The 13798-nt window shown below is 39.8% G+C and overlaps 1 protein-coding gene across 2 annotated transcripts in view; it reads right to left on the reverse strand.

Moving 5' to 3' along the window:
* Positions 1 to 754: 754 nt before the first annotated feature.
* The window catches only part of GPC6 (glypican 6), a 730376-nt gene continuing 717332 nt past the window's right edge, over positions 755 to 13798 (reverse strand). For both annotated transcript variants that reach the window (XM_090129991.1, XM_031610618.2), the window contains 3 exons: positions 10144 to 10280; positions 1537 to 1712; positions 755 to 1105 (listed from right to left, as the gene is read on the reverse strand). In XM_090129991.1, the coding sequence (XP_089986117.1) occupies positions 903 to 1105; positions 1537 to 1712; positions 10144 to 10280 (516 nt within the window). In that variant the 3' untranslated portion in view covers positions 755 to 902. The remainder of the gene's footprint in view (positions 1106 to 1536; positions 1713 to 10143; positions 10281 to 13798) is intronic.

Below are 13798 nucleotides of genomic sequence, written 5' to 3' on the forward strand. Positions count from 1 at the left end.
TTCTGCCCAAACCCTTGAGGGAAGATTCATCAGAAGAGTTGTTTAGCATTACCACCGTGCCTGATGGTGAGCTAAGTGGAAATCTGTGCCAATTGCATAACATGGATAAACACTAAAAGAAGCTGGGCAAAATCATGCTACTACTCTTTCTCTTTTTTTTTACTGGGCATTAGGATTTAAATCCTAAGGAACTATAACTGATATTCTGAAGATAGTGGAGTTACTATCATACTAAAAGAAGAACTTGGTTTTCAGCTTCTCTACCTTCATACCAATCTGAAGTGGTTGGCAGATGGATTGCAAGACATCCATCGTTGAGACAAACTCTTGCGTTGGAAAAAAATCCAGACTGCCTCTTTATAGCAATGATCATTCCGATGACCTGAATTATTCTACAGAAGTCCCTAAAGGAAATCTGGCTGTCAGTGAAGAACGGTTGCGTTTTTTCATTCTTGTCTTTTGTTCTGTTGATTTTTTAGACTTACAGGGAGCAGCTGGAGTTAGACCCAACTCAGAAAGAAAATTGCTTCATTGGTTTCTTCCCCCCTCCCCCTCCCCTTCTTTTTTTCATTAGGGAAAAAAAACATTCACTGTAAGATCTTTTTACTTCTGCAGCATAAAAGGAAATGAAGCTTAGAAAGTCTCCTGTAATAAAGATCTGAGAAAGAATTCTCTCAAGAGTGGATATTCTCTTCAGAGATATCTGCAAAAAACAGGAAGCAGTTCAGTCTGGCACCTGGTGCTCTTTGGGAAAACAAAAAGGGAAGCAGGTTGCAGTACTGCTCTCTTCGCATACAAAACTGCAAGTGTTTGTGGCATGGTCCATTGTCCAAGAGTGTAAGAAAAGAAGGAAGTTGGCTGTTTCTGTAGCTAAAATACAGTTTCTCCGATCAGTTTCAAGATTATCTCCATTGTCTCTGCAGTACGAGGCTGATGAAGGCGAAGAGCAATGTCTGCAGTGACTGGCTGGGTTGTGTGGCCGAAGCCTCCACCTCCCTCCTGTCTGAGTCAACAGGTGGTGCTTCAGTCATGATGAAATCAAACTCAGTGGGACAGATGTCATCTGTACAGCCGCTTCCACTGCCAGAGCCACTTGTCTCATCACCTGGTACAAGGAAGTGAGGAAAACAGGGTGAGTGCCTTGGGTTGAAATGGTTGTCCCTTTCTCCATTCCTCTCCCACCCAGTGCCCTGGTGGGGATGAACACCTTGGTAAAGTGTGTGGATGGTAAATTTCATTCAGCAAAGCATCCAAATGTAAGCTACCATGATGGATGCACCTAATTAGGCACTTAATGTGCTGAAATGCCCTTTTGAAAAAGGAGCAGACTGCTGGCATAATGGAAAGCCCTCAGTGTCTTGATGCATTTGAAATAATGATAAGCAAGAAAAGAAAAAGAAACAAATGGGACAGAAGATTTTTTGTATGTTGTCAGCAGCAGAAAGCACAAACTCCAAGGAAAACCATTCAAATGGAACTGGTTTATAAATACATTTCAAAATTACATTTATTTAAGGAGAGCTAAAAGTTGCTTACTTGTATCCTGGAAGTTGACATCATTTCCATTATATGCATTCTTCAGTTTATTTGTCATGACACGTAAGGCCATGATTTGTTGTCGAATGAAGGTGTCTGGCCTTGTGATGTCCACATCTACTTCTGGATTGTTGATCTGGTTGGTCAAGCCATCATTCATAATCTCAGGCAAGTACCTATAAAACAGGATGAATGATTAGTTTAAATGCAGTACTTGTCAAAATAAGGACTGTACAGTAAACGCTGTGCTAAGCAATTTGACACTGACAATGATTACGCAGTTCTTAAATGGCTCCAGTGAAACCATGTTAAAAATATGTTTTTAATTTTACAGACTCTAAAGGCTCTTTTTAGTATCCTGGCTGCGTGGAAAGCAGAGAGGATTTAAGCTATCCAAACTCATAACTGTTCACATACTCCCCAGCACGTGCACTGACTGTAATCCATAGAAGAGATTTACCAGCCAGCAGTAAGTCAACGCACTTCTGTACTGACACGAACAGTGGTACACTAAGTTAAGTATTCAACAGTGCATTCTTCTGCTTTTATTTCTTAGTGCATAAAATTATGAATTACTTTTTCTGGGACAGTTCAGAAGCCAATCTTGAGGCCTTATGGCCCTCCTCATTTAACTGAGGCACTTAATTCATTTTCTTCACCAGTCCTTCCTTGCATCACTTTTTTGACTATAGTGAACATCATATCCAGCCTATCTGACATCCAGACCCACAAATGGTGGCGTGAACTTACCAGTCTCCAATATTCTCTTTCATTTGGTCCGTATTCCTTATAAACAGGCTATGCTTTCTTATCCCACACGCTTTGTGCATAACATATTTAAGGCATGGCATTTGCTATCCATCAACACATCTGAATTTTTATTCAGGCTCCTAGCTTGTCGTTCCTTGATTACTGCAGCATTCCCTTCTATGACCTTGGCTAATGCAGTCTAATGCTGCTCACAGGCATCAAGTGCGCTTTTGCAGATCTCTCTCTCCTACAAAAATCAGCCCATTACTCCAATCATCCTACGGTAAAAGTCTTCATCATCTTTTGTTAAATATGCACACTTTGTCTCCTGCTGCTCTCTGCACTTAGGAAACTCTCCTTATAGGCATCTGCAAAGCTACCTTATTTCCTGCTTTGATTCCCTTTTAAAAATTATCTGTGCATTTTATGACAGCTGGGCTGAAAAAGGACTGGCATTATTCTCTGTGCCTGCATGGTACCCTGAGAAAATACTGTATTGCTGCTTCCCTGCTCTCTCTTCTCTGTCTTTTTTTAAAGTATTCTTTGTCTCATATTTAGGTTGCAAGGGATTTGGGGTAGCTCTACGCTTTGTTCATTGTTCATTATCAGGTTATGATCCACTTTGTAATTAGCTAACAAAACAGGCTAGTCTACCGATGTCTGTGGGACACCTCCTGTGGGTATATAACACAGTCTAGCCTACTAATGGCAAAATTTCATGATGTCTGGTACCAAATGTAGTTTTAAAAGTATTTTACTTCATCACACCCAGTTCTCTGTATCCATATTCAAATGTAGCTCTGGTGTCTATGTTTTGTTGTTCTGGCTTTGTAAAATGAATATATTTCTTAAAAGCATATCTGAAAGTAAGAAAAAAGAAAGGACTTTCCCTGCTGAAGTTGTGCTTAAGGGAAAATCACTTTTGTATTTCTTCTGGTGATTCACAAAATGATGACTGCTTTGCTGAGCCAGGGAAGGGTTTAGTCTCACCATAATAGGTACTTGCATCGCAAGATGAGACTCATCTGTCACCCGTGGCCTTTGAAAGCTTACAAGAGAGTAATCTTGGGGGAGTGTGAACACAGAAGTACAAAACATGACTGCCAAAAATGCCTAACCTTGAATTGCATTTCCTGATGTTTCAGTAGTACCATAACAAGAAAAAACAATGCTGCAGGGATCCCATCCAGGCTCCTGGAGTACAGACTTAAGTACAGTGAGAATACAGAGCCACTTCCCCTAGCATAGAGGAATGCAGACCGCAGTGTTATGAATCACCAAAGATAGAAATTGGAAAGAATTCTGCAGAGATGCCCAAAGGCAGCAGGACGGAGACCTTGGCGTTCAGGGAAGCTCTGGGCTGCAGAGAAACAGCATCTCCATCCGTCACACATCTCTACAAATGAAATGGCTGCTGTAGATAAATTGCTCAGCCTAGAAGTAAATCAGTGACTTCAAGGTGCGGTTGATTAAAAAAGTAAGAATATAAGAATTGCCCTGCTGGCTTGGAGAAGATGCCCAGTATCTTGTCAAAGGCAACTGTCATAGCTGCTAGCTAAAGTGATTTGAAATCATTGGTCATTTTTATGGATTGCTTTCTTTGTTTAATATTATAGTCTATCTGCTCTCTGTTGCAAAAAGTCCATGAGAAGTTATGGCTAACTCTCAACTGCAGTTCACAGGCTTTCTTTGACTAATTTATGTTTGATTTCCTCATCTTGCTGTAAAAAATAAAATAAGAATGTACTGACTTCTTAAGTAAGCTTTTTATATGGAGAGAATATGAGCTAGTTTTAGAGAGTGCTTTTTACTGAGGTTTATGTTCTGCACTGTGATCAGTGTGGTTCTGATGTCATTCAGAAGATCATCTAACTTTAAATGTACCAGCCATTAGTTTGCAGAAAGAAATTCAATCTGTCACCCTCTGCTGGTACCCAGCTCAGGATCTGAAGATCCCCAAAACACTTCCGACATGGAGGAGCTGCAATTTCTTTCATAGGAAAAGCTCCAATAAATTATACATAAAAAGACATTTTACAACTTATTTGAAAATGCATATGATGGTTTTATATGGGATGCTAGGGACACAAAATCAACAGCTTCACTATAATGGATCCATAAGACAAAACTTCCTTTTAAATAGGGAAAATATAAGAAGTGATAGAAAGCTTAGTTTCCACATAAGCTAGGCTTACATTGAGTTATAAAATAAGGCATCTAAATCTAGGCTTTATTATCTAAGTTTGTTTTTAGCAGAGGTGGGTGTTAACACAGTATTACAGAGAGCATCATGCAGATCAGTTCATCAAGCCTGAGGTAAATTCACTAAATTTCAGGCAGTTTAAAACCATGTTGGTGTGGCTAAGAGAAATTTTTATGTTATGCGCATGGAACAGTATAATCCAGCATACAGATAACGTATTTAGGCAGGGATGCACCTAGATTTTGAGTGTTTTACATGGTAGGGAAAGGATGGGAGCTATTCCCTTGATGTGTTCTTCAGGTGACAGAGAGAGTGGTTCACCTCTCATGAGAAGAGTCTGGTGCTTCTCACCTTGATGGGTAAGTTAGACATCCTGGGTGTGTGTCACAAGAAATCTGTTCCTGTGTGATCACTTAGAAGTTAGGTGGATATTTTAATTTTAATGAGCCTTTAGGCATTAAAGGTGTAAGAGGAAAAAAATTGGAGATTTAGGTTGAAGACTAGTCTTTAGGTTTATATTGATATCAAAACTTGTGTGTCTAAATGCAGCTGTGTGTTTATGAGTGGAGGCCCAGTCTCATCTGATCTGGTTAACACGAGATCTAATCAATACCAAACAGAGGCATATTTATCAGTGGTGTGGGGACAGGTGTTGGGGTCCCATATGTCTCTGGCCAGATGACTAGTTCATTAGATTTCATCTACTGGGATTTAGTTGTGCAGACACAGACATCTGGTGCAATTCGAGACGCTCTCAGTTATTTCTCCACCTCTCCAATTACCAGCTCTGAAAGACAAGAGTTTCCCATAGGTCCTACATCATATATACAGGCTTGAAGGGGAGGTCTTGGATGTCTGGGGCACCTAAAATAATATTTCTTTAGTCAAGTGAATTGAGCGTTGAGTTCTACTTTACCTAAAAGGGGTATGCTGCTTGGTATCTGCTGTCACTCCAGTAAGGTTTGAATACACTGTAGGTCCAGCATCTTATTTGCCAGCTTCATGAAGGTCTTTGTGACAGCACCTCACATGACAGTAGCTGTGTTTAGGCAGCTGAAACCTGCTTCACTGACCACACTGACTGGATACTGGGGCTCTGTTCAGGTGCCTTAACAATGGTGACTTTTTAAAATGCTCTAGCAGCTATTGCCCTCTGGGAGGTGGTCTCCTGTGTCATACCTGTCTTACACACTGCTCTAGCTTGGGCAACACAATTGACTTCTTATTGTCTGCAAGCTCACCCACAGGCATCTACATTTAAATGTAAGAATTTGTATATCTGAATGTGAAACTGAGTTCTGCTGTCATTACTGAACTAGTTGACCTGCTTCCTCAGGAGAAAAAAAAAAAGTAGAAAAGCCTATATTGAATGTGCATATCTTTGAATTGTTTTCCCTTTTCTTAAGGACTGGTACGGATATGGAAACACACAGCCCAAAGGTGTTTTTTGAGTGACAGTCTCTGAGAAGCAGCACAGCACACGTTCTGACAAAAGCATTTTGATGTGTGCGGGGTAGGGTTAAGTCAAACAGAATTGGAAGACTTGTCTTGGGACTGCATCTTGACAGAAGATTTGTTGCTGGCTGGGCAAAGTTGTTGCGCACAGCTGCTTTTGCTGCAGTTCTGTAAGCGGAGACACCCCTGTGAATTTTAAGCTTCACTGCTGCTTCCGCTCTTGTTAATGATCTCTTTGTATGCCTGGCCGTTACAAGAACTATATGCCCAATATAAATGTAAAAAAAAGAAAGCCAACCTGAAGCCAAATCTTTTACATTCTCCTAGAAAACAGACAGAATCAGCTTTCTTAGCCCTCGGCCTGCAGAGAATTTGAACAACACTGTTTGTTTTCTGCTGTCTGCTCCTTGCTCAGCTATGTCAGGAGTTTAGTGTAATCTACATTGTTTTCTAAAATATTAATGCTTTCTATTCCTCTTAGCCTTTCTGCTGTTCTTGCTTGTCTCAGCAGACACAACGAAAATGCCTTCTGGCACACCATACCTGAGCACCACAAAACCTATTTAAAACCACTTTCTCTTTCTCTCTGTCCCACTCTTTTTAACATCCATTTAATGTTTTAGGGTATTTACTTCCTTTTAAAGTCTAGAAATGACTGATGAATCTTTCAGGTAATATATAGAAATCCTAGCTATCAAAAACACCCAAACCAAAACAATAATAACAGGAAAGGCACTGTTTTTACCATGACAGCAACTGCTTACAGCATAACTACAGCATCCCACTCTGGCAGTACTGCCCAAACCATTGGCAATACAGAACAAAATGCAGCACAGGCTTATCCTGGGTAGGATAGAGTTAGGCAGTCACATCTGGTCTGGAAAGATAAGTGCGGTGGAAAATTGGTTGTGTGGCTAACTGGATCACCTCTTCCAATTCTGCTTGCTCAGGAGGCACTCAAAGGGTGTTTTCAGTGTTCTTTCAATAATTTCTACTCCAGGTTGGAGCAAAACTTGAGGAGTCAAAAGAAGAGGGAGATAATGATTCATCTGCCAGTTTTTGTTTGAAGGAAGATTCCATAGAAATAAATTTGGGCCATCAGCTAATAGGCAGTTTTTGCACTCAGGAGAAGTGGTTTATTCACAGTTACAGCAGTGGTGCTTACTGATTATCTTTGTCTGGGTAAAGCACTTTCAAGTCACTCTCACTGCATGTTTTGCTGTCGAGCAAGGAGTGGCATTCCCAGTACAGGCACTGCACAGGTGAATGCTTCATCCCATCTGAGTCCACCAGGCTGGAAGTAGGTGCTCACCCACATGCAGCAAGAAGAGAAAATTTCAGGCCAGCTGAGATGCAGTCCTGTGTTCATTTTGGTGAAATAACCTGTAATTTTGAATTCAGCATTGAAAATGGTAGTGTTCCTTCCTCCTTTCATTTTTCAGCTATCTCTGTCTTTTCTGTTCACAATTACTTTGTCTTATCTACTTATTCTTGACTTGAGCAACATCTCTCATGTGGGTTGGTTGACAGCGGTTGGCTGAGGCAGCCAAAGCCATTTGATGCTCTTCTCCCATGCATCTTAGCAGTTGCAGATTTGGTTACCATTCTCACTGCAGTAACAGTCACTTTGTTTATTCAAGGGATAATAGCTGGGATTTGGTGTCAATCCTCCTAAACCCCAAATTCCTTAATTCCTGGGAATATTCCTTAATTTCTAGGAAACATCTATTTTTTTGAAGAAATTATCAGCTGTTCCTAAGGATTTATTTGCAGATAGGAAAGCACTACATTTTCAAAGTCTGGTTGTAGTGATGGTTTTAGATTCTAAATGTCTTTAAAAAAAATTGGCCTCCGTACAGCTGGTAGAAGACATTCATTATTTAAACATAAAATTGCGTTCAAGTTTTTTTTATGAATAGATATGATGGGAAGCTCTGCTTGGCGTCTCTCTCAAAGGCACTTTATCAGAGGAAGCTATTTTTTTTTTTTTTTAATTATTTTCCAAAATAAGAATTTAATGTGTTCCCATTTCCACAGTACCTGATTTCTACCTGATGTGACCTCATTAAAACCCCTCTTCACAGAGGATCAGCAACATGCTAAGTGCAGCCTTCCAGAACGCTATAATGGATCACTCTGTTACCCTATGATTAGCTGTGAGTTGGCAAACTTCATTTAGCCCCTGCTGGTGTCACTGTAAATTAATCATGGCAGCAGAATGATACCTGGGGACTGCAATAACCACAAGTGACCTTGGCATAACGCCTCTCTTAGGAGAAGGCCTTGCTTTCATTTTCTGTGATCTCTTGTTTTCCTGCAAAAGCACCATCAAAAGGTGATGTGTAAAATGAAATGTGAAGCACAATGTGCGTCTGGCAATTCAGAGTTTCTTTGTACAGCCACAGGATCTCATCAACAACGAGCTACAATCTCCTTTCCCAGCAGTCACCAACACCATGTTGTCTTCTCATTTGTAGTACTAATGTCTAAGGGAAATAGGAGGTGACTAAATTTCTTCTATTTTTTTTTTTTTTTTCATGAAGAGTTGCTGTGATGTTCTGCAGAACTCCAAATGCAACTCTTCATACAGCACAGGGGTGCTTTTGATGAGTGACACAATGAATAGGAATGGATATATGCACAGTGGCCGGATTTTGCCACCCTTGCTATTGCAAATTAGCATTTGCTATCAGATGCTAGTCAGTATGAGTATGGAAATATTTATTGCTTTTCTTTAAGCTGCAGTAAATGTCCTTGTTCACCAAGGCGATTCTGCATATCAAGCTAATTACATTTTCAATATTATTTCATATACAGACCATGGAATCCTATAGTATCTGTCTGATTTATTACTATTCCCTCCACCTCAAGCACTTATTGAATTCTGTTGCTAAGACAATAATTACACATTTCCTTTGTGAATGCATACAAAATAGAAAACTGAAGAGCTGTGGTTGGGTCTGCTGAGACTGTGTAGTCAGGTGATGCTCTGAAGCTGTGATTCCACATCCAGTGATATGTTTGTGTTAAATTAATCAAGATTATCAGCATAGGAGAGAGGTACTGAACGGCTTCAGGACATTAATCTGAGGAGTTGCCATGAAACTAACCAGGCTTTTCATAAAATAAATACTGCAAAAGGAGGATAAAAATCTTAAAACTCATCTACAGAACTCCCCCAGACCTTAGAGTGTTTGCTAGCCCCTTTGGTACAGAAGAGAGCTGAAAGGAATAGCCAGACATGGTATGAATACTAGCATTGATTATGGGAAGCAGGAGAGATAGCAACAGGTTTGTTTGACTGCTCTTTTATAGAAAGAGCACCACATACATCTTAACATATGCATCTTGATGTGACATGTGGTACCATGGACACTCAAACTTCTCAACACCTCCTTTCTCCCCAGCGTCATGGGCACTGCTGCAGAGCTGAAACCTACCTGCTCCTGCTACGGTCCTCGAGCTGGTCCCACTCTCCTCTCTCCCTTTCCCAGCACAAATCCACACTGGGACCTTCTCACCAGCCCAGCCACAGTCAGAGCTGAACCAACCTCAGAATTAAAACTCACTGAAAAATCATTGCTAACAAGGGCAGATGACTACAGTGTCACTGACAAATTAAGACAAGGTCAAGCTTTCTGCACAAGATAATGTAGAGTAAGACTGCTACATTCATTCTGTTCTGGCTATTTTTCTTCTTCTTCTTCTTCTTTTTTTTCTTTTTCATTTTTCTTTTCTTTTTTTTTTTTTCTTTTTTTCTATTTTTCCCAGCAAATAACCCTAAGCTTTGCCAGCCAATAGCCAATAGAGCCAAAATTCCAATTTTCTGTTTCATCCCGGTATGGTATCCCAAGAGTGCAATTGCTTCACAAGTTGTCAGTCCCAACACAGGGATGCTAAATGGAGCTAAAGAGCTCTCAGAAATCTCAGTATAAATTATCCTTCTGGAGCTGAACCAGTGAACATTTTCTGTGTTCACATGCTGGCACGCTGTGTGCATTTACAGTGACTCACACTCCAGCTTTAATGGCACCTTGACAATAGATAATCTCAGCTGCAAGCTGCGCGTGGACAATTACTTGCTGTCCCCATTTCTGTTTCACTCTTACAAACTGTTTTGTAAAATACTCTGTTTTCTGATTTTGCTTTGTGCCTGGTGGGAGTTTGGATTGAATCCAGTGGGAAAGGCTCCACCTCACCTTGCCTTGGTGTGGCCGTTCCAGCAGTCCTCCTCGTTTGACGAGCCGGCTGTCACTCGCTCGTCCTTGCAGATTGTGTAGGGGAATGTTGACCAAAACTTTTTAGAGAGCTTTAGTTTTTCTTTAATGTCTGTTACCTGATTAAGAGACAATGAGAGGGAAAACCAGTTAAAAACATCAGCTGCATTAGATTTCATTTTAAATAAGAGGTTGTTCGATTCCATAATAGATGGCGGTGGAAGTTAAAAGGACTGAAGGTGCTAAAATTGAAATTCCTATATTTATGAGCAAGGCACAGTGCCTTTGGGTTCACAGTGTGCAAATAATTAGTCACCTTTTTTTCTAGGCAAGACATTAAGAAAAAGCATCTTACATCTTGCTCTTTCTATTCTCAATTTGTCTGAGGTTTTCTAAAATATACATTTTTCTAAGAATTAATATGCCTCACAGTCTGCTGAATGTCAATTGAGTTAAACAGTGTTCATCAAATAAAATATCTCACCCACCAGCTTGGTCATGTCTTAAATAAATATTATATTTAGATCTGTACATGCAGGCTCTAAAAAAAATGATGCATGATGTGCAGGTTCTAAAAAAAAGTGAGCTGATGTTCAACTGATTTAAGACACACAGGCTGAATACATTGCAGTACATTTGGATCTAGGTAACAGCAAGAGGTTTGAATATACATGCAAGCAGAGGCTAAATCTATCTTTGCTATTAGATATAGATAAATATCTGTAGCTGGATACAGATTTTACATTCAGGAAATGTTGGGACGGTATCAGAACAGTTCCTTTATGTTATAAACTCCCTCTTGAACAATAATTTAATTTGGCAAGATTCAGGCAGCAAGCAGGAACAAACTGAATTTCCAGCACCAACTTAACACATACTCTGGCTGAAATGTTATCACTTCTTGTTTAGTGATTGGTTTACTAGAGTGGAAAAATCTACAAGAATAGATAGAGAACACAACAAAGGACAGACTACAAAGGATGACTGGTGCTACTGTTGTTCTTATGGAAACATGCATTTCACGTTAAGCTATAATAGGATTTAGGAGAGCATGTTGAATAGCTTTCAAAGGAAATCACTGAGCTTTATTCTTTAAAATATGAGAAATAAAAGCTCTCCATTGTTCCATTCAGCTTTGAGATTGGCTTTTAGGTTGTTGAGGTATAATATTGTACTTGGCTATTTGTCTGTTTTATCTTTTGTTCTGAAGACATGATAGCTCTCCGAGCAAATGACCCACACTGCTTTGCAGTGCTTAAACTCTGCAGAATGTCACTTTATATACCAGGAGATAGAAACATCCAAGGATGTTATTTCAGAAGCTCTGTGTGCATTTTCATTTGTAAGAAATAAGTAGGACAGTATTTGGCTGTGAGTTGTTGACATCATTTCTTGCCATCCTATAAATCTCCTCCATATCCTACAAATCTCCTCCATACCCTTTGCCAAGCTCTAGTTGCTTTAGTTTTGTAATACAAACACTAGAAGTGTTTGCAAATCTTTATATTCTCAGTAGAGGAGCCTCATCAAGCCAAAAATGAAATCCCAGTTTACAGACTGTGAGCAAGGTTTCAGTAGCAGTGGAGGCAATCTAAGGATGCCTGCCTTGTAGGGTGTCTTTGGGCAACAGGCAGAGAATATCCCCTCCTGCTCCCCTTCTTCACATGCTATGGATAAAAACCCCCCTGCCACCAGTGGTGCAGATAACCAACACAAGCCACTCAATTTACTTCCTGGGGCTCACAGAGAGTTGTGTAAACTCCTATTAGAAGAGGAAATTGGTCAGAGAAATCCTAAAGAAACTGCTGAAAATACAGTGAAAAGGGTCTGTAGGAAGTAGGGTCCATTCACGTAACCTTGGGCAATAAAAGAGCCTAATGGATAGACTTCATTTATCATGTCTCCTGGGTAGCCATTTGCACAAGTAATCTGATGGTGGTGAGTAATTTGTTTTCAGAGCAGTAACTTCATTGCTACCTAGAAGTTATTTGTAGCTACTCACAACGCAGATGCTAAGAGTTATATTCAGATTTCTACCATAATCAGACTAGAGTTGGTGCTCTTGGACTTCAGACTTTTATTCAGAACCACAATTGACTCAACACCCATTGGAAAATGATTTTTCCCTTCCTGCCCCAGCCCGTGCAAGGACCAAATTACAGAGAAAAAAAACTTCATATTTTCATAGAATTCAATACAATTTGAGAGACGATCTCACAGCTGACACACTGCACAGGCTCCTCAGAAGTACATTCTGAAAATAAAATAAGGGATCTCACTCCCCAGTAACTTTCAAAGATATTAAATATTGTTTGTATATTCTATATGTGTGCTGCATATAGATAACACATTATAAAATTTCCTAACAATAAAAATGTTTTTGTGTTACCGAAACATGTCTGGTAAAGATGATCTTACTTTACCAATGAATATTGGTAAAACACAGCTAATTAAATCTTTCAGGCTTCCCCAGGAGGTGTCTCCTTTTAGAGCCTACCTTTTTCAGCCATCTCTTGATGACTCTATGATGTGCAGGTAGTCAGTGAGTTTGAATCATAGAATCATAAAATCATAAAAACCTTAGAGTTGGAATGGACTTATGAAGGCCATCTAGTCCAACTCCCCTGCAGTGAACAGGGACACCACAGCTAGATCGGGTTGCCCAGGACCTGATCCAGCCTTGCCTTGAAAGACTCCAGGGATAGAGCATCAACCACGTCACTGGGCAAACTATTCCAGTGCCTCACCACCCTCACTGTGAAAGATTTTTTCCTTATATCTAACCCAAATCTACCCTCCTTAAGCTTGAAATATTTATAATATAACAATATTCAGAATAGATTTGGGTGATGCAATGCATGCCATGATATACAAAACTTTTGCCTGTGGGTTCCAGTGCCTTCAGTTTTGAGAACTCAAGCATAGTCACAGAAAGTCTCTTATTAGACCCCAGAGTTACACGTTTCCCACCGTACATCATTTTGATCACCACCAGCATTTAAAAAATAGGTAACAGATGTACAGTCCCTTGAAAATGAGATAAAAGAGACTAAAGGTTCAGTTAACCTTGCTTGCCTGTGATTTATGAATTCAAACTACTGCAGCTCCCTAGTGATCTGCGGCCATGTAAATGATTCCTTGGTATTTCCCATGCTCTGAATTAAAGATTAACTTTCAAGCGTAGTTAGACTTCTGTGGAAACATTTAAACACAAGATGTCTGCAATTTTTACATATTTCCTTCCCACTTTCTCTGGCAGAGATTTATTCAGATACAGACAGCCAGATCTCTGGTCTCAGTTAGCCTGACTTTCCCCAGCTATATCCCTGACACCGCCCTGACATTAATTTTGAACTACTCCTCAGCTACTTTGAAGACTGTAAATTTATTTTGAGTATGTTCTCTCATAAGAGAAGGTATATACCAAGGCTGTGCAAAGAGTTACATTTTTATTTTATTTGAGGACTATATAAAGGGATATTAAAAATAAGTGGCTATTAAAATAGCCTGGCTTTTATCCATTATTACTAACAGAAGGGAAGTGTTATTACGTAGGTGAGAAAAATTAAATGTTTGCATCATTTCCAAAGAGAAAATCATATCCAGAGTCATGGAAATATTATAGTTACATGACCCA

Source organism: Phasianus colchicus, chromosome 1 (genome assembly GCF_987193195.1).
Source record: "Phasianus colchicus chromosome 1, bPhaCol1.hap1.1, whole genome shotgun sequence".
NCBI classification, from domain to species: Eukaryota; Metazoa; Chordata; class Aves; order Galliformes; family Phasianidae; genus Phasianus; species Phasianus colchicus.